Source organism: Pagrus major, chromosome 18 (assembly GCF_040436345.1).
Source record: "Pagrus major chromosome 18, Pma_NU_1.0".
In the NCBI taxonomy this organism is placed as follows: Eukaryota; Metazoa; Chordata; class Actinopteri; order Spariformes; family Sparidae; genus Pagrus; species Pagrus major.
In genome coordinates, this window is record NC_133232.1 from 9,614,497 (window position 1) to 9,639,363 (window position 24,867).

Here is a 24,867-nt window from a genome sequence, read left to right on the forward strand (position 1 = left end):
ACAAGCCAAAAGGCTAACAACATGCTAACAGGTTTACATGCCAACAGCAGGCTTTACATGCCTACGAGTGGTCCAGCAAGGTACACATGCTAACAGGCTAATATGCTGCAAACAGGCCAACAACAAGCTAACAGGTCTAAACATGGTCCAAGAGGTACACATGCTAACAAGCAATATAGTTGGGTTAACATTAAAACTCCGTACATGCTGTGATATTACTATATATTGGTATGGTAAATTTGTATATTTACAACTAAAAATGGTTATTACAATATCATAATGTAATTTAACATAAAATAAAATACTGTATTTCGGGTTGCTGTATAAATATACCATATTACTGTGATTTTAATCTATATTACTGTAAAACAATTACAGTCAACTATTAAACTAATTATTTAGCCAGTAATTTACTGTAAAATGACAGTGATAATTATTTATAGTGTATAGTGTACACTTTGTGTCATTAAAAGTTACAGAATGGCAATATTGAAGCACTTAATTTATTTTCCTGAGTTGAATATAATGACGATGTTGATTCAAGTTACAGAAGCACATTTAAATAATCCACTTCCTCAATCAGAGACCAATCAGGACTCATCATGATTAAAATATCACCACTGTAATCAGGTTTATAAAACATAATCATGCAACTTAAAGCTTTGAACATAACTGCTCCACTCATAGCTTTTAAATTAAGTTTTATACATCGTAAAAGAAATGGTTTCAACCTTTAATTTCTGCATTAAACTGCAGCAGCCGAGGCTTCAAAGTAGCTGTTAGAACGAAGCAGTGGCTGAAAGAACAGTAAACATTTAGATAGCCAGTCCACCCACACACACACTGGCCACATGGAGACTTCTGTCAGTGTGTGTGCGTGTGTGTTGTATGTTATATTCTGGTCTTGAGGTTTTGGCCCCGCCTGTGTGATTTGCTTGTTGACCATCGTTTATGCAGTGTTTTTTGTGCGCAAGCCGCAGTTCATGACTGATTCGTAGCAGACCCCTCTCATGGATGGTTAGATGGAGTTGTGGTTCAACTGAACTCAAGTATGATTAAAGAACTGCAGCCACAGAGTTTAAAGCCACGATGAGTACCGAGTCCAAATGTCCAGCCTCCTCCAGACTTGAGGACTGGACAGTGCATACCTGTTCTGATGAGCCTGAAGTGCACACAGTTCTCTTGTCAAGCCTGCAAGTACTTCAAATCCAAGTCCTGGTCATGGATCTTGTAATAATAACCTTTATTTATATAGTACATTTCACAACAGACAGAGAACAGATGAAACAATACATGCCAGAACAATAAAACATACTGAAATTAAATTAAACGACCAATACTGAAATCTTATCCATGTGATACATCTTTTTCTGGACAGTTCTGAGTGGTACTCACAAGGGCTTTTTTTTGTGTGTGTGTAATATAAAACCACGCCACATAAATGGACATATGCATAACAAACAAGTACAAATTGTGTTTAACTGAGTCTGGTCTCCTAAAGTCTGGACTCACAGTGGAGATTTGCCACACAAAATCAATGCTGGAAGATGACCACAGATCTTTCACTTAAGTAAAAGCAGCAGTACAACAATGTGATCAGCATTACAATGAAACTATGTGAAAAGTTTCAAGGGTAAGGGTTTTTCTGTGTGCTCATGTCAAGTATTGTGTTTAATAGGCTTATCATACAGTTTCTTTTAATATAAAATCTTAATCTGTAAAGTCAATACCTTTAAATAAATGCAGTGGCCTTAAAGGTACAGTATTTATATCTGCGATATAGTGAGTGAGTAAGTGAGTATTTACTTTCCACCACAGCAGAAAATGCATTTGTGAACCTGATGAATTGTGGGACGCAAGTGAGGGAGAATCTGATTCCGATTCAGGAGTTCAGTGTTTCTTCCCAAGCTATTTCTAGGTGGTCACATAAGATTGAAACAACTGTGGGTGTGTGAGGATTTAGGATTTTAGGAATGAAACTTGAACACAGACTCGCGAGGTTGAGAGGGAAAAAAGCAATATTTCACTCGTTCAAAACAAAATTATAAACAGGCAAGTGGTCACAGACAGTAGAGAGCAGAACAAAAGCAAGGCAGCACAGACAGCCAGAGAACAGAGAGCTGACTGGAGAGTTTAAATACAGAGAATGATGACAAATGTAGAGCAGGTGTGTCGACAGGTGAGTGCTCAGGTGATCTGTTAGGGCAGGAAATGCAGTACCGTGATGACAACTGGTGGCCAGGTGAGGAACAGCAAGGTTTCACATAACAGGAGAGATTAGAGATTGATCATGGGGATCATGGGGTCATATGAAGATTAATCTGATGAAACTATGAATGAATAAAATCACGAGGGATTAATTGAAGGTTAATCGTAGTTTAGTTTTAGTTCTCACACAATGTGAATAATACTTTTCATTTCTATCAGACTCTTTTCTCAACTGCAGCAACTTAAACTTTCCAAAATGGATTGGTTTGATTTTTGTCATGTTTGCTGATTTCTATATACATGACATGGCAAGAATTTCCAGGATCTTTTAAAATTAAATGGGTTTAAAGCATCATTAATTATTTTACAGCCAGTTGGGGGCAATGGAACACAATATAAGCACAATATTGATCCATTATCACCTTATAAAGTTGAAATTGGGAACATGTTAGTGAACAATTGCGTATTTACACATTCAGCAGACATGGAGCAAATTGTTGTGATGTGTTTCTCGTCAAAGGGGTTCAATAAATTCAATTTTCACTCCCCTTTTAGCTTGGTGTTAGTCTCAACAAAACCCTGAGGGAAGCATTAAGCTGTCTAGGATTTAGCTGCTGAATCTGCTGTTCAGGTAGTCAAATAGTGTACAGATGTTTTTTATTGGTTGGAAACAGGGTTGATGAGAGCGACGAGACTGAAACAAACCAGAGGAAGTAAAGAGTTCGGTGATAATTCTCACCTTAGTGTTTTTTTCACTACAGTGTCCTCTTTCTTGTTTCCTAGAGTCATTTCTTCTGTTGTTGATATAAAATATTGTCAGTGCAGCTTTAAGTTTTGTTGTAACAAAATGATAAGATAAAATCTGATTCAATCAAAACTCAAGGTTTATCCTGGCTGGTATGACCCACCTACAGGGTAGTGTACTTCTGTAAACAGAGAGTGTTTATCATCCAATTCATCCCACTGTGTTTCATTTTAACGCGATGTTGATGTAAACAATACCAACATCTGCTTTGTCAAAGCAAAAGAAACTAGTGGGACCAGCTGGGAGAATCCTCTCATTCCCAGCAGAGTGACAGCTCAGCCAAACACACAGTGAGTTAACCAGCACTTAAGTCAGCAGCATCTCCCTGAATTAGAAAACAAAACAAAGCTGAGAAATCGCTGAAGCAGCAGAATGTCACACATGGGATCAGAAACAGATGTGTTGCCTCTGCAGAGCCTGACAGAGTGACTCTCTGACAGCACAGTGACACTTGAGCCAGGGGTCTCATGATGGCCATGTTGTCTGTTTAGCATCCATCATACACTTCTATAAATGTTCTCAAGCGTGTGGCTTAATCCAAGCCCCTCCACGCTGGAGTAGAAACCGCAGAGTTTCAGAGTCGAAGAGGAAGAAAGGCCCTTTTCCAAAGATGGTGCAGCCATCGTCTTCCTCACACACACACACACACACATCTATCTTTCTCTTTCATTTCCCAACAACTCTCTGAAGCTTTCATGTGTGTTGAAAGGCATCGGCTGGCTGCAGTACACACGGCATTGAAGAACACTTATCGAAAGGACTTGCAGCTTTGATGCAGATGTGAAATGGAGAGCGGCGTTAAGATGGGGTGATAATTTATGGAGCGCTAATGTTGTTTCACATGTAGGCCTCAGATGATGACCCGGTGATTTGTCCATCAAGCTGCAGATGACTGCTAATGAGAGGGAGACATACTGAGTGGTCTGCTGGGAGCTGAGGATGTAGAGATGTATTGTAGAGCGGCGAGAGGTGTGAATACTGTAACCTCTGACATCTGAGAAGGTGAAGTAGGCCATTTTATTTTGATGCTTTAAAGGAGTGCTGCAAGGCATGTATAGAGGGAGATTTACTTTAATTAGGGGTTGCTGGACAGTTGCTGGACTCAAGTTCAAGTTGAGAGTTTGAAAGGCTTGGAAGATAGCTGATTACTTTCAGCGTCATTTTTAAGATGCACTGGCTGAGCTTTTCAAGTAAAATACTGCTGTAATACAGAGGAAGATCCTGTTTGTCCTAGCGTTCACAGGATGAATGTGCATGTGGAACAGTGCTGAGAAACTGATTTTAAGTCAATTAAACATCGATTAATGTCTTCATACTCACTTGTTCTGGTGAATCAAATACAGCAGCCTGGTCAAGTCTGATGCTGTAGTTACCGCTTTAACATCACTTTTTGTGTGACCAAGAGTCAGGATTGATTTGTTTTAATGTTATGTTACCTAAGTAACCTAAGTGAGTTAATGTGCATAACTGACGTCACATACATCAGTGACATACATCAGAATCACAAATACTTAATTGGTCCCCAGGGTGGAAATTGGTAATTGGTACTGGACTTATGTCCCTTAATGTACGTTGAGTTCCCTGATTGAACATAGTTATTTTAACTATGTATATTCTTTTCCTAAACCTAACTGAGCAGTCTTTGTGCCTAAACCTAACCAAACTATGTGTTTTTCACAAAGTTAATAACAGTCCAAAAGTCATTATGTGTCATCATATGTGAACTGTTTGTCAGTAAGCTTTATTTTAAAGTCTAACCAGACATTGCATGTTTAGTATTATTGCTAATTTGAACACTGAGACCTTCACATGCAAAACAAACACTAGAGGTGTAGGTAGAGCGTCATAGTTTAAAGCTTAAGACCACTGACCAAGTTGCCATACTTGACGATTTGGGAGTGAGAATGTGTTGGTTCCTGAGCTTTTGACCATATCAGTGTAAATATGTATGTGTATATTCAAGCCAACATTAATGATAAGTTCTAGATGAATTCAGAATTATGGAAAGGTTTGATCATCTACTGTCTTCTGACGATTGTGCAAACTGAGTCTGCTGATCAAGCCCATGTGATATGGTCAAAAGCTCCAGAACAAGTGAGACAGTGGACCTTGAGTCGAGATCAGTTGCTCAGTCAAAAAATTATTGAAGTCATTCATCAAACAAAATGCTCCTCAGGGATGGGTTAAAGGCAGAGAACAAGTGTGACTGTGTTGTACTGTGTATGATTGTATTTCTTCTTCTTCTTCTTCCTCTTCTTCTTCTTCTGCTTCTTCTTCTTCTTCTTCTTCTTCTTCTTCTTCTTCTTCTTCTTCTTCTTCTTCTTCTTCTTCTTCTTCTTCTTCCCACACCCAACTTCTCAAGTGTAAGGCCATCACACGCATTGCAAACACAATAGCATGGGACATCACGCACCCACTCAATCACCACCTCACTGTACAGGTCCCTGGGGTGCAGAAGGGCTCGCTTTGGCAAAAGTCTGATACCCGCAGCCATAGCAGCCCTAAACAGGATGACTCGTTGAGGGAACTGCTTGTCTTGTTTTCATGCTTGTCATTGTTGTGTGATGTTGTGCTGTACTTCATGTACTCTCGTCTGTCATTGCTGTGGGATGATGTGTGCAAAGCTGATGTGCAGCTTTGTGAAAAAGAATTTCCCCATGGGGACAATAAAGTCTAACAAACTAACTCAGCTAACCAAAGAGGAGACTGAAAATGGGAGGAGAGATAGAAGACATGACATGCAACAAAAGTCCTCTGCTAGATTCAAATCAGGGCATTGTGACTGGCCAGCCGCTTACATCCCGAGGACACCAGGACATCCAAGGACCTACTAAAACCACACAGTTATTTTATAGAATATGTGAATCGAGTGCAAGTGTTAGAGTTACAGTTACAGTGTGAGATGTTCTGTGAGGTTTATACAAAGTTCACTGCCTGCTTTATACACATTCAAATCAAGAGAGTAATAAGAGTGAAACATGTTCTTTCTTCCAGGAATGAATGTGCTTTTAATTAGGAGTCATTTAAATCAAACTGCGGGAGGCGCTGCAGCTGTATGAGGACACTGAGGCTCAGAATCATCAATCTTTATAAACAAGCTTTTAGGAGGATTTTTTTTAGGGAGGAACTCTCAAGGAAGTCAATCGGAGCTCAGTGCCACATCCTCTCTTAAATACTGGGGAAACTCTTGAGTCAACATGGAAATCATCTTAATGGGAATTATGTTTTGATGACGTTTGTGGATTCAAGGAAGGGGGGGAAAAAAGCCAGTACTCTGTAGGAGCTCCATGGGAAAATCGAGTGGTGGCTCTTTTCACACCTTCATTTGAGATGAATAGTGTGCAGATCTGCAAAACACGTTATAACTGAATCACTCTGAAGTCTGCATCGTCATGATTTTATGAAGCACACATGATTACTTTGCTGCATGGCTCTCCAAAAAATGACTCTAATCATGTGTGGTTGTGCATGCTTCTTGTGTCACTGCTGACACAAATAGCTTATTGCTTACTGAAACAGCACACATGCCCATTTGAGCCGACAGGAATAACATATGTTGGATTTATGTAAGAGCCATGTCCTACAATATAACATATGATGTTCACACTTAGGATATATACTGCAATTAATCCTTAAACACATCATAAGCTCCTCTGCCATTCGCTGAAGTCCAGCAGCCATCTGGACAACATCCAAAAACAGCACTTGTGGAAAAAAAATGAACACCCCCTCCACCCTGCCCCCAAGAAAATCAGGAAGACAGATTCATGTCAGTCCTCATGAGTGTTTTACGTCCTGGAATACTGTAGAACAATGTGCCCTTTGTGTATACAAGCCTCTCCTGCTCACCTATAGGGAGGAGGAGGTGGGGGGGTTGCTCCTGAAGCTGCTCCCGCCTGATATCTTTCAGACCCTGCCATGAGGAGACGCAGCAAGGTTTATTTGAATTCATCTCCTATTTACCTCCCACGCTCTCATTATCATTGCGAGTGTTGTTATTAGCTCAGCATCAGCGTGGTACAGCCTTCCCAAACACACTTTGGTCAACAGAGCTCTCTGCATGGACTCAGAGAGGCCGCAGTAATTTACCCAGATTCGTGCTGTCACTCTTCACCAGGTTCACGGCTCCCTGTGTTTTCTCTCGTGGCCTCTCTCCCCTCGATGATGGAGAAGATAAGCATGTTGCATGCCGAATCACTGAGCTATGACAAAAAAAGTTGTTCTGCTCAATAAGCCAGATGTAAATAATTGTTGAAAGCAATATAGGGCCCTGCGTCGCAGAGTCCACTTGGTGTTTTGCTTGGCTGTGAGCGAGGTGGCTCAGTTTCATTCGGGTCCTGAAATGCCTTTTTAAATGTTTTGTTGAGTATTATTTAAAGACTGCACAGAGCGAGCCTTGAATATAGAATAACTTACCACCCAGATGATTTGAGATGGGAGGTAATCTCAGTTTGAAGGAGGTAATTTTTAAAAACTGCTGACACTCACATGCAAAAATAAATAAATCAGTTGCTCAACACTGCAGGAAAGAAGAAAAAGTTTCCAAAGCGACTTTTAAATAAATACTTTTTTTTATTCTGTTATTGGCTTTTTACAGGTACAAAGCATACAGCATGTTATAGTTTTATCAAAAGTGGAAAATACTGATGTTACATATGTAACAAATGTAAAAAATAAGTCTTCAATCTTACTTTCCCCGAAAGTAAGAACATACATTTCAGCATATGAAAATATCCATAAAAACACAGCTTAAGTAATTTAAGTTAATAAACAGTACAAAAATGTAGAAACCATACATGTCAAAATAATGGACAAAGACACCAACAACAAATGACTCCATGATTACTCATGAATTAAAAAAATGTACACAAGTTCATAGTGTTTTAGTTGGGGTCATGTTTATAGGATCCATACATCATCAACATCATCATCGTAGTCGTTGCCCGAAAAACACTTGGCAGGTCAGAAAATTTGTGACAAACAACACCATCCCCTCAAAAACCTCCTCTCCTCCTGAACTTAGGCCAGAAAAACAGAAGAGGAAAAGTCCTCCCCTGTGCTGAAATCCTCAAATGTCTGTAAGGCAGGGGACTCCTCACTCTTGGAGCATTTAGCCAGTCATCTGTGAGAAAACACACCGGGGCAAAGACAGAGAGAAGGGATCATATCATTGGCGGGGTCCGCCATAACGTGCGAGCAAAACGGTGTACTTGGTTTAACACCGAGGGCTGTGTCCTGTCCCTTACAGGTGCAGTCAGATCAAACACACATGCTTTCTTTTAAGTAAATTAAAAATTGACCCCTAAAAAGACAGAAACCGGAGTTTTCTTTTGCTCTACGGCCCGCTGGAATTCTCTTCCTGTGAGTGTTAATATTATCTACCCTCTTATCTCTCAGCTGTGAAGTTGAAGAAGTTTTTGGGGAAGGAGAGGCAATATTGGTAATAAAAAACAGAAATGTTGGATCAAGATAACGTGAATGGAGCTTTGCAGTCACTAAATGGAATTCAGACATGGATTTATTTTCTTCGCTTTTTTTGAGCCACTCTGTGTCAATGGATACGCTGTAATGAGGCCTCAGAGAGATGAATGCACGATTGTACAGTTCAGAACTAGAAAAGACTGGTAAACTATTCCAAGGTGGCACATGACAAAAACTGTCATGTCACAGGTTCCATTTTTCTGCCTTACTGCATTGAAAGTCGTCTTATAGTTTTGAATAATGCAAAAAAAACATGTAGTCCAATGTTCTCTTGAAATATACAGTCTTCATTTTCTTTTCTTTTTTAATGGAGAACGTCACCATATTCTACAACATTATAATAAATAGTCTCATACATATTGCTCAGCTTCTCCTTCGTTCAGAATGGTCACCGAGCCATCCCCACTGTTCATTTCAATGTCTTTTGCTGCCGCGTTCTCTGGCAGCAAGGCTAAGTCCTTGAACACGTCTACATAATGTCCAAAACCAGGGCCCCAGTTCAACAGATTGTCCCAATTGAAGCCCCCAGCTTGCCCACCCATTTTGTGGGGCAGGGTGTAATGCTGGTCAGTAGGTGGCATCTGGGGAATGCCAGGCCCTCCCTCTGCCCTCCGGCTCGAGTATCGCCTCTGCTTGAGCCTCCCACCGTAGTCCTCATCATCAGCGTCTGACTCGTTGACTTGCGAGAGCTTGGGGACTCTGGAGCTGTAAGATACCGGCTTCTCCCGGTCGTACTCCATCTCTGAGCAGGTGAAGGAGTCATGTGAGTCACTTTCTGAAGAGGACTCTGGGGCAGGGATGCCATCAGCAGGGTTGCGGACCCTTGACAGTGGCCTGCGGCAGTCCTCTTCAGAGCTGGAGCGCCCGTGGTCAGCGCTGCAGATGCTGGGGTTGCGCGGACGTGGAGTGTTAAGCCGCTCCACTTCCTCGATGGACAACCCCACAGGTGGACCCGTCTCCAGCGGAATCTGCTCGATCGGCTGCTTGAGCCGACTGCCAGGCCTGGAGGTGTGGCCGTGGCTGGCCATGGTCTGCGGACTCTTGCTGCGCCTCCCCAGCCGGGTGGCATAGTTGAACATGGGTGGTGGCTGGCACATGTCGTTGTGCAGGTCCAGCGGGCTGCCCTCACGCCGAGCCAGGTTGAGTTCTCTGGTTGGAGTGTTTCGGTAAAAGGAGGAGGGCTTGGTGAAGGGGGCTGGGGAGTGTCTGGAGAGGGGGTTCGGGGTGGGGCATGCTGAGTGGGAGTGGCTGAGCGGGGTGGACCTCAGCGCTTGAGTGTACTGAGGCTGGTAGGTGTAGCTTGTTGCTCCGAGAGGTAAGGGAGACTGTCTGGCGAAGCCCAGCGGGCTGTGTCTCTGGATGGAGAACTTGGGCGTGTGGCTGCGGAACTGCTTGTAGTGTTGGATGATGTCTGCATCTGAAGGGGCGATACTGCTGGCATTGTCTATGTCGTAGTGTTCAATGTCTGCCTCTGGGCCGTTACAGGGGGCACAGGGAGCACTGGGGATGGTCTCATTGTTGTGGGGAATGTCTGTTTCATCATAGATCAGATAAGGGTTCTCCCTCTCAATGATGTCTGGTTTCGGGTTCCCTTCTGGTTGTTTCCGTACCGTCATGTCATCTCCATATGGCGGGATGTTATCTGGGTCATCGAACGCTACATTCTCACTACCCTTTTTCTTTTTCTTCTTCTTCTCCTTGGGTTTCTTCTCCTTGGGTTCTTTTGGCACTTTGGTCTTGTTGCGGCCCTTGCAGTGGTTACACAGGATCAGGCTGAGCACCACCAAGGCAAGGACAGTGGCACAGCTGCCAACAATAGCGGGAACTGCCCAGATTGGGAGAACCATCGTCTCCGCTGTGGGGCTTGGGCTGCAGACAAATGCTCCATTGTTGGCTGTCTTGCAGACGGTCCCCTCAGGGCACTGGACGCCCAGACAGGCCACCAAGGTCTCACAAGTCTTGCCTGTGTAGAACTCTGAGCACACACAGGCGAAACCCGAGTGGGGATCGGGCACACAGCTGCCATGGTTCTGGCAGGGATTAGAGGCACAGTCGCCAGGCGGGACACACTGGTAAGTGTACCACTGGTTGACGCACATCAAGCCGTCCCAGCATGGGCTGCTCTCACACAGGTTGGGACCCCTGCAGCCGATCTTGACAGAAGAACTGGTCTTGGTTAAGGTGACGAGGCTGTGATCTCCAGTAAATGGCAGGTTGTCCCCATTGTATTTCACATAGGCCAAGCAGCCATCGAAACCTGCAAACGAATGAGAGAAAAAACTGGTTCAGATAACGAGAAACAGCCATCAGCAACTAACAAGGACACACCAGTGGCCTGGAGGGGAATCATTTCCGATTGCCACCAGACTGATGGCTTTTCAAAATGTCGGATGCTGTATTGCTTACTTGTAAATAACAGGAACTGGGAGTCATAATCGGAGCTAAAGGAATTTTGTTTAAAAGGGATAATTGGTTCAAGCTTGGGACAAAAGAAACCCCAAAAACAACTGAAATTCCCCTCTGGAGAGCAACTCCTCAAAATATTCATATTTTAAAAATGGGTTGAATCAATCACTGGCCAATTTTAAAAAAATATGAAATATTTTCTATCAGAGAATCCATCGTCGGAGCTGTTATAGCTTCAAGACATACATCTGGGTTGGATGAATGTCTCTGTGTATAATTCAATCTTTTGCTGCGTGTGTTGCCTAAGAGCACTGCCTCACCGATGTAAATAGGTTTTTATTGAATTTATCCCAGTGGAGATTAAATCCATTTGTGTCTTTTCATTAGCGCTTGAAAAGTAAACAACAGAACACAACTGTTCAGATACACATTGAGGTACAAGCAGATATGCGTGCACATAATATGCTTGTTTGGTCCTTGTGAAAAAAAGGTCAACAAATCATTCAAATTGCTAATTTTTACCATATTAGTCCATAGTATTAGGTTAGTTTTCCCCTCCCCTGAAATTCAGAAATTTACTGTGTTGCATTACCTCCCTCTGGAAAGCCTCTCTTTCACCTTTTCAAAACTGTTCTTAACTCATGCTCAAGGACATCTGATCTGTGATTTAAGTCTAAACTAAGATGAGAGTTCATGAAAATGAGACGAAAACATGAGAAGTTCTCAGGGGCGGACGCTCCAAGGCAAAGTCAAATTAAATCAATATTAGCTATTTAGTGCATAAATGATACGCTGATAAAGAAACATTTATTCAACTACGGTAAACTCATAGCAGGTAAATCTCAGCAGTGTCAAATAGAAACAGATTTCAGGCCAGTTTCACAGAGTCTAGTTGGAAGGCCACCAAATATGGTCAGCAGTTTACACAGCAGACTGTTAATTCATTTGGGAAAAAAAGCTGGACTGCATTTATTAAGGCTCACAAGCTCATGAGTGCATGTACAGTATGTGTATGTGCACACACTTATAGGATGTAGAGGAGGTTGCCATAACATGTAAAAACACTGCTGCATTAGTAATTTACAGCGGGTAAAATGTGGGTGAGTTTCCAGTTTTTGAAAGCTTCAGCATGTGTGTTTGACACAGCACATAAATATATACATGTACATTCACACACTTACATGCAAATATTGTGTGCATGCAATAAGGGTTTGACTATCGTAGTTTGTTTTGGAGAGGGCTATATCTAAAACTGAGATTTTTAGATTTGAAATATGACCAATTTTTTGTTGAAATGTTATAAAGATCCTGTGTTTTCATCTGAAATGTTATCTTGAAAGGGTAGAAAAGCCTCCGAGACAGCTTATAGATAGTAGTAGTGTCTGATGAAAACTCATAATAATGAGATTCTTTAAGGTGGGAAATCACCTCCTTAAAAGGAACATGACCCATTCCCACCAAATGCATCAGGTACTCTTAGAATTCAAGATACAGTGAAAAATGATTTTATGCGCACAAAACACATGATTTTTTGGACACTGCAAATATCTTTCTTATCAAATCTTTGTTTTAGGACCGGTTGTGGGTTGGGGTCTCAAAGGCACCTCCAATGTGGTAAAGAGGGAAAATAGATGCCCTGATTTGTCCAGCTGTTTAGGGGTCAAACTTATCTTACAGTCACAGAAAATAAAGTTTTTAGCACTCAGTTATAGACAGAATGACATGATCTGATTCCTCCCAAACCCAATGACATTTAAAATATACTGTTGAGTCTCACCTGCTGCAGTTTTCTGCTGAGCAGGTCCGGATGGGATCCCTCCAAGAGAAAAAGTCAAAACGCTGAGACCTCCAAAGTCCTGGGTGGCGTGCTGGATGACCCTGGGGTGGCTGCTGTCCACCTGGAGCACGGTGGCTGAGCCGTTCTTGACCAGCTGGAGTGTGTGCCACTGGCCGTCTGACAGCACTACATCTCCCACAGTCCGCTCCACCTTCCCCCCTACGCCAGCATCCGAGATGTAGTGGATGTTGCCGTTCCTCATCTGACAGAAGGAACAGAGATGGAGGTAAATCACACATTCTGCACTCAGAGTGAAGATATGTTAATGGTTAATTTATCACACCAAATATGATCAAAGGCGCCTTGATTTATTTGCCTCTGTAAATCATATTATCCTGGGTGAAAGAGGAAAACACTAACAGCTTTGAACCAGTGTTGAAATGCATGGAAAATGGTTTGATCCATTTTATGAGATTTTATGGATGGCCATATCTTTATATTCCATTACTGAAGCATTTAAAATCACATGATAAGATCACATGCTGTAACTGTAAATCACAACATGTTGATAGGAGAATTTTATCTCCATACAATTACATAAGGAGACCATGAAAAATCAACTGTCACACAGCTCTACTTCCACACAAGCAAGAGTTTACATCTGTGAGGCTATATTGTTTTGAGCTAAATGCTAAAGTCAGCATGCAAACATACTGTTGTTAAGCATATATAATGTTTATACCATGTTCTACCATCAGTCTAGTGTGTAAGCTTTGCCTTCAGTTGCAAATGAACACTTAACAAAGTACAACTGAGGCTGATGGGAATAGAGAGCTGCAGGAATTATGTATTTTTATAGGCTAACCCTAAAGTTAGCATCATCCTGGTTCACTTGACAAAAAAGCCTTTGCTATTTTTCAGTTTGATTTTGGAGTTTACAATACTAACATGATTTGTCCAGCAACATAATCGTCACAAATGACCTCCACATTTATTACCTTTAAAGCGTAATGCAAACGCTAGAGGTAAAAAGCTAACGTTAGGCTATAATTGAACATCACATTCACGTGACTTCAACATCACCGCCACTAAGCTTTTTATCACACTACACCATGCAAACTTTACTAAAAAATTATCAATATACAAGTTGGAAAGTTAGAGTTATGTTGTAGAAAAATGTGAAAATCTCTTAAGCTTGTGGTAATTTAGAACTTATTTCAGGCATCTTACCAAAAAAACCCCTGTGTCATGGTCCAGGGTTTGTTGATAGTCTGTTTCCTGTTTTATTTTGAAAGCTCACTCTCCTCTTGCATTATATTTTGTTTTCCCTGCCTTTGTGATTGCTGATTGACTTCACCTGTTGCTCGTTATCCTTCAATCTCGAGTGTATTTAGTGTGCATGTTCCCCTTACTCTTTGCCACTTTGTCTTAGCGTCTTGTGTGTCAATGCTCCAGTCCTGACCTCATGTTTTCCCTGTGTTTTTGGACCTTTGCTATGTCTTTTCCCAGGACTTTGCCTGTTTTTGTACTTTTGATTCTTGCCTGCTCCGCTATGGATGTGTTTCCCTTATTTGAATTTGACCTTCGCCTGCCTCAACATTCTGTTAGCCTTTTGTTCTTTTTTATGTGTGCATATATTCATTCAGCTCTGCCTCTAATGTTGGTCCTGCTTCTTCTATTCCTGTTTCTCTACATCCACAAGAGTGACACAATGTTAATATCTGCATTAAAAAGCATATCATAGATTAGAGATGCGTAGACAGACTGGATAAGATAGTTGATAAATTGCTCAGTCCTTGAATCTACACACTGTTGTACTTCTTAATTTAAGGGGGGAGTCTTGCAAACTAGGGTTAAAATGCAGTCTTTCCGATTAATGCAACTTATCATGTCAGTATCAATCATGAGCGATGAGAGGAAGTCTCCACCACCGCTCTGCTTTCAGAATCTGATGTTGAGGTCAGACATGGAAAACAAAAATGCAGCTTGACGCTCATAAATCTTTCTGCCGGCAGGACACACTGCAGTTAATCATGTCCTCACGACTTGTGTGCTTAGCTCTCTACTCAGCCAGATGATGATCAGAAGCTTGCTAACAACAAATTCATAGAAAACATGCTCATTCAAACGCCCACTGGGTGAAGGCTGCTTCCAGAAAAGAGAGGACAGAGTGCGTCTTTAAAAGAAATTCATCAAGCTCACTTTGGCATGGGCAACAAATTTGTGGCTTACACTGTGTATGGTAATCTCATATGTGTACTCCCCACTTCCATGGAAAAGTAATCCTGTTCTCCTCCCTTCAAAGACCTCAAAAATCAGCAATGATAAGTAGCTTCCGGAAGAATTGATTTAAAATGGGAAAAGAGTAAAGTCTCCCAAGCCAAAGAATACTGAGCGCTCTGAACCTGGAAAACCAATTATGAAGTTTATCTATTAAACATCTTGTTTTTTATATCTCAGTATATATAGTTCTGACTCAACATATGTACATATACAGTTTGTATTCCCTTCTTGCTCTACTTTTTAGGCGTCATGGTACTCATATACTTTTCAGGAAGCTGCGATTGTGATTCGATGAGCACCAGAAGCTGCTCGGAGCCGGAAAACAAAATCATAAGAGAGAAAGTTTGATACTAAAGTAGGAAGGGGGCTGGTGGTGGTGAGACTGGAGGGGGGTCTAAAAGGAAAAGTGAAGAGGATGAATGAGCGCTCAGGCCTTTTTGGGCAGCTGCCCAGGATTGGTCAGAGGGAGGGGGTGCTGATCGGGATGAGGGGGGAAAAAGAGGAGTTCGACTCAAAAGCGGTGGCTGAGAAAGACTCATAGTTGGAGGGAGTGTGTGTGGTGGTGAGTGGTGTTGTAAGGGTGAATGTACAGATAAGTGTAAATGTTTGTACGGCATCCATTACAACTTACAAAATTAGACTAATGTTGGGATCCAAGAGGTCTAAATATTCAGGCAACCATTCAGCATTGGTGTCAGAATGTTTGCAAATATTCCTTTGGTGATGCAACATGTCATCTGGCGGCCATATTGCATGACCTCAGCTCTGTCATCTCAAACAAATAGATGAAACCAAAGCTGTGCTGACAATAACTTGGAGCGAAACAAGACCATGCGTTCATTATGATTTACACATTAGCTAATGAGCCATTAGAGTGTCCAGTGTGGCTAGTGTGGCTAGTGGCTGATGGTAGCATTAACTGTGGCTGCTTAGCAATATCGTAAATTATCGTACATGTCCAGACCATAGGATTAAGTGGCTGCAGACTGCAACCAACTGAACACCCCTCATCTCACCCTCCCCTATGGGGCTGCTAAAAATGCCAGAAATATGAAGAAACATGGCAGTGCAACATGGCGGACCCTGCCAAAGAGGACCCGCTCCCTCTGTAGATATAAAAGGCTCATTCTAAGGTAACAGAAACACAACAATTCTTAACTGAGTATACACTAATGATAACATGATTATATTAGAATATTATATTCCATTTCTGCTCCTAAATCCTAAACAGCACACCTTAAAAAATGTCATACTAAGCTGATTCTGCTGCTAGATTTGGTCGAATGACAGTTTGAATGCAAATCTACCTTGACATTTTTTAATCCACCTGCTTTAAGATGACTTTCTTAAAGCAGGTGATTTTCCACTGAATTTCAATGATGATGTGGTTTAAAATAGAATTGTGATACAAATTAAAACTCTATTGCATATACATATGAATGATATTGGGCTCTGAACATGAGCTGTTAGTGCACTGTAATATTAAACTTTCAGCCAGGGCTTCCAAGCCTTTATTTGAGACATGCTTTTATTAGAGATTTGATGTCCAGTGATTGTTTGAAAATTCGTCAACTTTTAGAATAATTGGCAACTATTTGATAATCGATTAATCTGTTTGAGTACTTTTTTTTTAAGAAAAAGTCAAAATTGTCTTATTCTCAGATGTGAATATTTTGTAGTTTCTTGGCTCCTCTATGTCAGTAACCTCAATATCTTTGGCTTGTATTAAAAACAAGAATTTTGAGGACATCATCTCAGGCTTTGGGAAACACTAATGGAAATGTTTCACCTTTTTCTGACCTTTTGATAAACCAAACAACTGACCAATCAATTGAGAAAATGATTGACAGATTAATCGACAATGAAAATAATCATTAGTTGCAGTCCAAACGATATCACACCACCACCACTGGTGTTATTAGTCCCAGGATGAGACACACACAGAACTCTGAGACAGAATGCTCCATTTGTATTAGAAGAAAAAGTCCTGTGATGCTGTTCCGTGCCATGAAACAAAACAGCAGATTTCCCACAAAATCAAAACCAATGACAGAGAAATATCCAGCGTGAGGTTCCCAGACTTCGTAAGAGTAAGTAATGATCTTGTTTGTTCCCAGCAACAACATAAAAGTTTCAAAATAAATGTGGTGATGATTATTGGTAACATTCCTAAACACACTGTAGCACCTTACACAGTAGCTGACCGTTTCTGTGGGCTCTCAAAGGTTTTCGAGTATTTATACAATGTCTCTCTAATTTCCACTGTATTTTATTATATTTGACCAAAAAGCCTCCATGTTTTCTCATCCCATTTGCTACTATTTTGGTGGAAACAGATGCAGTATCCTCCTGTGAACACTGGGCACTGTTCCTGCCACAGAATTTATTGTGAAATTTGAAGTTGATCCTAATTAATAGAATTAATTAAGTGATGCATGATAAAACTTTTCAATAGAGTGACTCTAAGACTATGACTTTGTTGCTTTTTTATGATAGAAATAATGCATAGAAATTTGAATTTTTTTCCTCCTTTTTTCCCAGCCCCTCCCTGGAACTAACCTTTATTTGTTCATATAGACTGCTATTAAAGCCAGCCCTTATTTGACTCTCATATAATCGTCACTTCCTCTTTCTAACGTACCTTCACAGTCGTGTAGTTGCTGCTCTCCTGCACATGCAGCAGAGTGCCGCTCTTGCTCCGTGTCCTGAACTTGACCTCCAAGCTGCTGGGACTGGAAGGGTCAGAGGTCACGCCCTGCAGCGACTGTCTCAGAAGGACGTCACGTTTAGGGCCCTGCTTCATTGAGTAGTCCAGACGACCGGTACCATCCAGGGACAGGGCGGTGTCTGCTGTCATGTCTGTGGAGGAAAGAGAATATCCTCAGTCCTGTCTGACTTCACTGACATTTCACAGGCGACTGTAAAACCTTTATTTCCACTTTGGAGCTGGCGGGCACAAATGATTTTCCTCATTCAACTGCCATGACCACAAATCAGTTCTTACATTCTCACCAGTGGTTACGAATACCTTTCCATAAATGAAAGATGTAGGTCAATCAGCACTGAGTCCTTACTCATACCCTCTTCAGAGCTTCACCTCGATACCTGAAATGTAATCCCTAAGATTTCTGGTCACTGCTCGACATAATACAAGGAACCTTGATTTAATATGTGCTCATAAGCTGTGTGACCCTTAAACTTTGCTAATATACAATATGATCTAATTTTCTAAAGCTACCATTTAACAATTAGGTATAGTATATGACCAATTTTCATTTTACTACATACTTTTTTCATATATTTAACATTTCATTGAGAGTGGAGTCAAAAATACACAGATCGTTAATGATAGAAGTTACTGGTGAATATACAAGTGCAATATAAAGATCATTCATGAATATAAAAACTAATACAGACACCATTCTACTTTAAAGACTTAAAGTAACACAGGAGGAGAAAATAGAAAAGGAAAAGAAACAAACACCCCCAACCAACCGAAGTATCCAACTTGGACACTCAAAACTAACTAAAACTAAAACTAAAGGAGCCTGCATTATAATATTCATGAAAATCTATATATAGCATTAGATTCTTAGTTGTTTTTCCATGTAAATGGATAAGAGGTTTCCAGATGGCATCAAATACTTCCTCTTCTTGACAAGATCATCAAGCCACATTTTAACATCAGCATCAAAAGACATTTCTTGGCTGCAGAAAGCAATAATTAGCAAGTCTTCTATGACTCAATGTGAGGTTGTTTAATGCTTCAAAAGTATTAAAAATAATAGTTTGCAGCCCAGGTTTAATTGGTGAATTCAAAATGTCTGAAATTATATGGAAAATATTGCACAATTTTGTTATGTAACCATTAAAATTTGTTAATCAAATATTTTTTGAAGTGGGAAGAAAGACCAGGCTACGGTCTCAACCAAAAGAACCACAGCAAAGTGTAACTTCCCCTCAAAGTTGGATTTACAAATTACAGTTGAAGTGAAACTATGATTTTTTTCTTGTAAAATGGTCGATGGAATTTGAGTGTTTATAATTACTTTCATTCAAACTATGTTTTGTACTTGTGACTAGGGTCAAGATGAGGCCACACCGGCATTCCAATGTCAAAATGCTGCAGCAAAATCAGTTCAGTTCAATCAAATAAATCTATGATCAGGGGATTTGAAGTGAAGAACATCTGGGCAAATGTTTTGCCTCAAGTTCAACTTTTGTGAACACTGAAATGCACATTCTTGCCTGTAACATATGGAAAACTGGTTGCTGAATTTAGAGGAATTTAGAGGTTAGCTATTCTAGCTCATTAGCTGCATGGCATCATAAACTTTTACGATATATAGCCTTGCTCTGTAGGAGTATACATGGTTTTACCAGTGAGCCATGATTTGCTGAGAGATTAATTGAAAAATTAACTCAAAATGTAGACATTTCTGATAAACTTCTTTGCTGCCTACTGCGAAAAGGTTGTCTCTCCTTGTGATTCAGTGCCCTGCCAACCATTTTCTCTTTCTCATTCCTTAAGATAATAACCAGCACTCTGAGAGAATGCGCTTCATTTGTATTAGCAGAGAAGTCCTGTGATCCCGTTCCGTGCCATGAAACAAACCAGCAGACTTCCCACAAAATCAAACCCAATGACAGAAAAATCCAGCGTGGAGGTTCCCAGACTTCTAAAGTAATGATCTTGTTTGTTCCCGGCAACAATATAAAAGTTTCAAAATAAATGTGGTGATGATTATTGGTAACGTTCCTAAACACACTGTAGCACCTTACACAGTAGCTACAGCTTTTGTGGACCCTCAAAGGTTTCTCAGAAGGTTTTAGGTCTCTGATGTCGGAGTCGGAGTATTTATACAATGAAATATACAAATGCTTTGAAGTAAAGCTCAGAATGCAGTGATGTGGCCTATATTAAGCTACATGGTGACTCATGAGGGAAGAATCATAAATAGTCATGATAGAATATTCCTCAGTAAGTGCAGTCTCAGCAATAAAAAGACACTTCAAAGGCGGAAACTTACATTTCTCACAGTATTTGCCAGTGAAGCCATCCACACACTGGCACTGCTGCCAGGACCAGTGGTCCAAACAGGTGCCCCCGTGTCTGCAGGGGCTGGTGGTGCAGGCTCCTTCCAGTCTCGGACATCTACAGAGACACAAACCGACAATCAGTTTGACAAGTCAGCCGCACAGTCGGTAGCCGGGGGGTCCATCGAAAGAGAAACTCCAAAAAAAAAGGGGCAGATGAGCTGTGATTTCTCTCCCCATGCTGCAATACAAAAAACCCATAAAGAACCCCAAGGGAATTAGCATATTAAAAGATCTGTCCTCGCCTCACTATTCACCAGCGGGACAGAAAAGAAAAAATTTCCCCGCAATTCTGCAATTGGTTTCCCCCGTCAAAAATCTGCCATTTGTATTAAAAAAAACATCTTTTTAAAATCTCTCGAGAGGGTCTGAGAGTGTGAACAGATGTCCCACAGCGAGAGTCGAGAAGGTTAGGGAAGACGGACAGATGGGAAGAAGAGGGAGATGATGGAGAGAGAAGGGTGAAAGGGGGAGTAAGGAGGGTGGACTTGTGCAGACCTGTCAAGGATGCCACGCGATGCCAGCGCCTGACTGGGCTCCAGCGGGCGGCCGTTGACGGCGAACTCCATGATGCAGCCGACAAAGTCGTGGGTGGCGACCTGACCGCGCCGATGAAGGACGGGTTCTATTGACCTGACGCCTCCAACCGAGAGCCTGTTGGGCTGCACGTCCAGGATCCTGCACACACACACACACACACACACACACACACACACACACACACACACACACACACACACACACACACATGTGAATGAGGACACAAAGACTTAAATGCACACAGACACAAAAGAACATATGCAGAGAAATCTAAAAGCTTTCAGATGCCTTCAAGGGGTATGCTCTCTCTCTCTCTCTCTCTCTCTCTCTCTCTCTCACACACACACACACACATGCATGCACACATGCACACACTTACACATAGGGACACTGCGGGTCAACGAGTTTCACAACAACATGGTCCCGAGACCCTTACAAAATAAACCTTCTGCAGACCTCTGTGGCCCCACCTCATCTGCCAAATCGATCACACTGCACACACACACACACACACACACACACACACACACACACACACACACACACACACACACACACAGCACACACACGCACACACACATGTACAGTCTCAAGTGTTCACCCCACAAGGCCTGGCTCAGACCTGTCTGTGTGTGTGTGTAAACGTACTGATCATCCAGTAATTTAATGAAGGTTTATATCACATATCGTATATGATGACTTCATTTCGACTTTAAGGCATTTTTGTATTATCACTGCTCAAAAGTGTGTGAGAACTGCAGATTACATGAAAAGCATTCTGCTTTAAACCTGATACTTAGAAAGTAAGGCAGTAATAAGAAAAAAGCAAAAACAAAATTAAAGGCTTCAATTCTCCATGGAGCTACTTGGCAGATTGTGAGCAATATTAAATTGCAACCCAAACTGAAAGAAACAAAGCAACCATTGTATGAAGTTTTAGATTTTGTTGTGATTTAGTTTAATTTAGATTTTAGTTTACACACATATTTCACAGGTTACCTAAAGGGCTAACCTAAATATCACATATATGGTGGGGATGAACATATATGATAAAGAAACCTATTGTCAGTCTAAAGCCCAGTGTGGTTCTTAATCTACACCAGTGGTTCCCAACCTGTGGGTCAGGATCACCACAAGATGAATCTGAGGGGTTGCCAGATGACTAAAGTACAGGAGAAAGCATCTGTGCTACAAAAACTCAATCATTTCTATCAGAGATGTGGACTAGAGTCCCTGTTTTAATGACTTGAAACTTGACAGAAAATAAATAACTTGAGACTCGAATTGGATTTGAAGTTTTAGACTTGTAACTAGATACATGATGACTAGAACGGCTGTGATTATTATCTATTTTTAGTTTAGATTTTTGTCATATTTTTTATCTGGCTGTCAGTAGTTCACTGTTTAGAAGAACTGAGAAGAATTTAAGAAATAAATAAGCTTTTAATAGGTTATTTATTTTTTCTTTGATGACATTTATTTAACTGAAAATAAACAATCATAATATAAATTAACATCATTGTCATACATTTTGAACAGGTTAGATAACTGGTGAATAAAATCAGTATTAGACAAATACCAATACCTTGTCTTGTCTCTTTGTGACTTCACTTTGGACTTGCCTCAACTAAAGACTTGACTTTTCTTGACTAACGCAAGAAAAAAATGACTCTCTTGTCATTTCTTTCTTGTTTGCAGTTCAGAGAACGCATATTGGTCTCACACTATGATAAAGGGAAAAGTAAAATAACTGGAAATAATTCAACAAATAAGTTCAGACCAGATGCAGAAAAACTTTTGGTTCTGAATTATTTTCCATTATTTCTCTAGACATGGAAAATGTCATTACACATCGTGTTTTCCAAGCTTGGACTCAATCTGTCGACACTAAACAGATCATCTGTGTCCTGAATGTGTGTATGTGTGTGTGTGATTTTCTTACCAGTCAGTGTGTACTGCCACATTGCTCACAGCACAGTAGCCTGGTTCCTGGTCATCGCCACACAGGTCCACAGTCAGGGAGGCAGCCTACATGATGATAGAAACACACACACATTTGCATGTCACATGCAATTGTCATGTGAAGACTCACAGCTGTTAAGTCATGCTGTCGTTTCTGGACGAGACCCGAGTTTTTGAATGGTAGACTGTGGTTGACTCAGTTGGTTGCAGAGCTCAAACACCAAGAAGCTGTCAGTCTCTGTTTTGTGGCAGATGGCGACCAATCAAATGCTCATTCAATATCAGGCAGTCTGCTTTTTCCTCTATAGAATCTGTGTCATGCAGGAGTGAAACTGTTCTGTTCTGTATGTCGCTTGGCTAACTTGAGTTTTGTTTGTTTTTATTATTTTAAGGAAGGAAGGTCCCATTGAGATACGAGATCTGCTCTCCCAGAGAGTCCAGGTCAAGATGGCAGCATAAGCAGTTTCACATAAATAACAATTACACATTGTAGGAAACATACAATACATAAAAGCAACATAAAAGAGAAGAGGCATGTAGGCCATACCTGCAATAAGCTTAATGCATTCCACCTCAGTATTGCAATTTGATTCAGGATTACTGGGAATGATAATTTTTTGCATCCCAATTTCAAATTTCCCTGAAAAATGATTAAAACCATGATGATGATATGTCGGAATCTGTACCAAATAAACAAGTTTTCTTACATCTGGGGAACATTTGTATGATTTGTAGGCCATCTCTGCAGCACTGCAGTACCTCATTATAATGCTGTTTTGTCACACAGTGTACTTTTATCAAACAATTGCATGTTCTGCACTGTGGATATTTCCCTTGGCATATATTGCATGAACAATCTCATTGGCTGGGTTACCTGTCGGTAGGTGGAGTCAAAGAGGCTCAGGAAAAGTAGCTTTACGGCAGAATGTTGGTGAAGTAGTTAAAAAGACAAGTATTGATCAAAACAACAGTACAATCATTTTATTTTTGGTCAACTGTTTAAGCTTAAAGTCACTTTTAATTTTATGTGATCTGAACAAATTTAATCTTATTTTATCTTTTGTTTGATAAAAACTCAATACTTCTAACTAATTATGTAGAACTTACATGCATACTCAGTGGGAAAAGCAAAGAACAACGAACACTAGCACAATTCTGGTGGATTTTGTTACAGCTTGACAGGACTGGAGTTTCGCCTCTTTGTGCTAAGCTAAGTTAGCTTCATATTTAGCATTCAGACACAAGAACTCTCTGCCAGAAAGTGTTTCCCAAAATGTTGACCTACTCCTTTAAAGCTTCTGAAAGATCTAATGAACACAGCAATGTGTGTGTTAAAAAATATCCTGTGACTGTCACAATGAATGACAGTGACGCTGTCAGGCTGTACAGCCTGTGTGTTATTCCATGCCTAAACATAATGTTTTTTGTCTGCCCATCTTTAGGACTGAAAACACACGAGAGCGTGTAAGACTTTATATCTTTTCATGCACTGCAGCATAACTTTTAATGCAGGGTTCTGCTTCCAACTATAATTTCTCCATGAAAGTACTGTTCGAAGGTTAGTATGAGCTTAGTCCACCAAATAGCATGTAAGCCAATTATTCTTCATCAATTCAGTATAGTGGTCGATGGGAGAGTGGCATAAAAATGCCATCCATCGCAGGAAACAATCCCAATTTGCCGTTAATGGTACGAAAGCTTTCGACCAGATGTGTGTTATTCTCTCGCTGTCTCTGTGCTTTGTGAGAGGGAACAACCCAACAAGGAAGAAAAGAAATGGGCTGGTGAGGAAACTGTCCGGAAAAGTGTGTGAAAGTGTTGAAAAACCGGGGCAATCATGCTCCACCTCTCCTGGATCTTAAGTAAACACGGACCACACTGGCCCGGATCTCTGACACAAATCATCCAGGAGAGCACGACCCCACCAAGCACACACACACATACAGAAACACTCACACACACACACTCTCTCTCTTTGTCTTTATTGCAATTGAGTCACACTTGAGTCAGGCACATGGACACGTACACACAACCAAGTCTGAGTAAAACACTCGAACAGACCAACACGGTGACAACAGCCAGGGGAGAAACAACAGGACTCAAACACATTCGTGACTCTCTGAAGCGCCATAAAGAAGGTCAGAACCACATGAACATTTTATTAATGTCTTTGCCTGTGATCAAAGACACTACAGCCATTCCCTAAATACAGAAGACTGCACTGATGTCAAGTATTTCACACTGTGGTGGAGAAATATTTTACTCACGAAACCCTTTGGAAATTAATACCGAATGTAACATGAAAAGA

General features: G+C 40.9%; 1 protein-coding gene across 1 annotated transcript in view; it reads right to left on the minus strand.

Annotated features, from left to right (window-relative positions):
- Positions 1–8,162: 8,162 nt before the first annotated feature.
- Positions 8,163–24,867, minus strand: part of fat4 (FAT atypical cadherin 4) — a 121,206-nt gene continuing 104,501 nt past the window's right edge. Inside the window, exons 12-17 of the mRNA XM_073486438.1 lie at positions 22,540–22,625; positions 20,556–20,735; positions 19,991–20,115; positions 17,602–17,819; positions 12,678–12,939; positions 8,163–10,751 (exon numbers count right to left, since the gene is read on the minus strand). Coding sequence (XP_073342539.1) covers positions 8,845–10,751; positions 12,678–12,939; positions 17,602–17,819; positions 19,991–20,115; positions 20,556–20,735; positions 22,540–22,625 — 2,778 coding nt within the window. The 3' untranslated portion in view covers positions 8,163–8,844. The remainder of the gene's footprint in view (positions 10,752–12,677; positions 12,940–17,601; positions 17,820–19,990; positions 20,116–20,555; positions 20,736–22,539; positions 22,626–24,867) is intronic.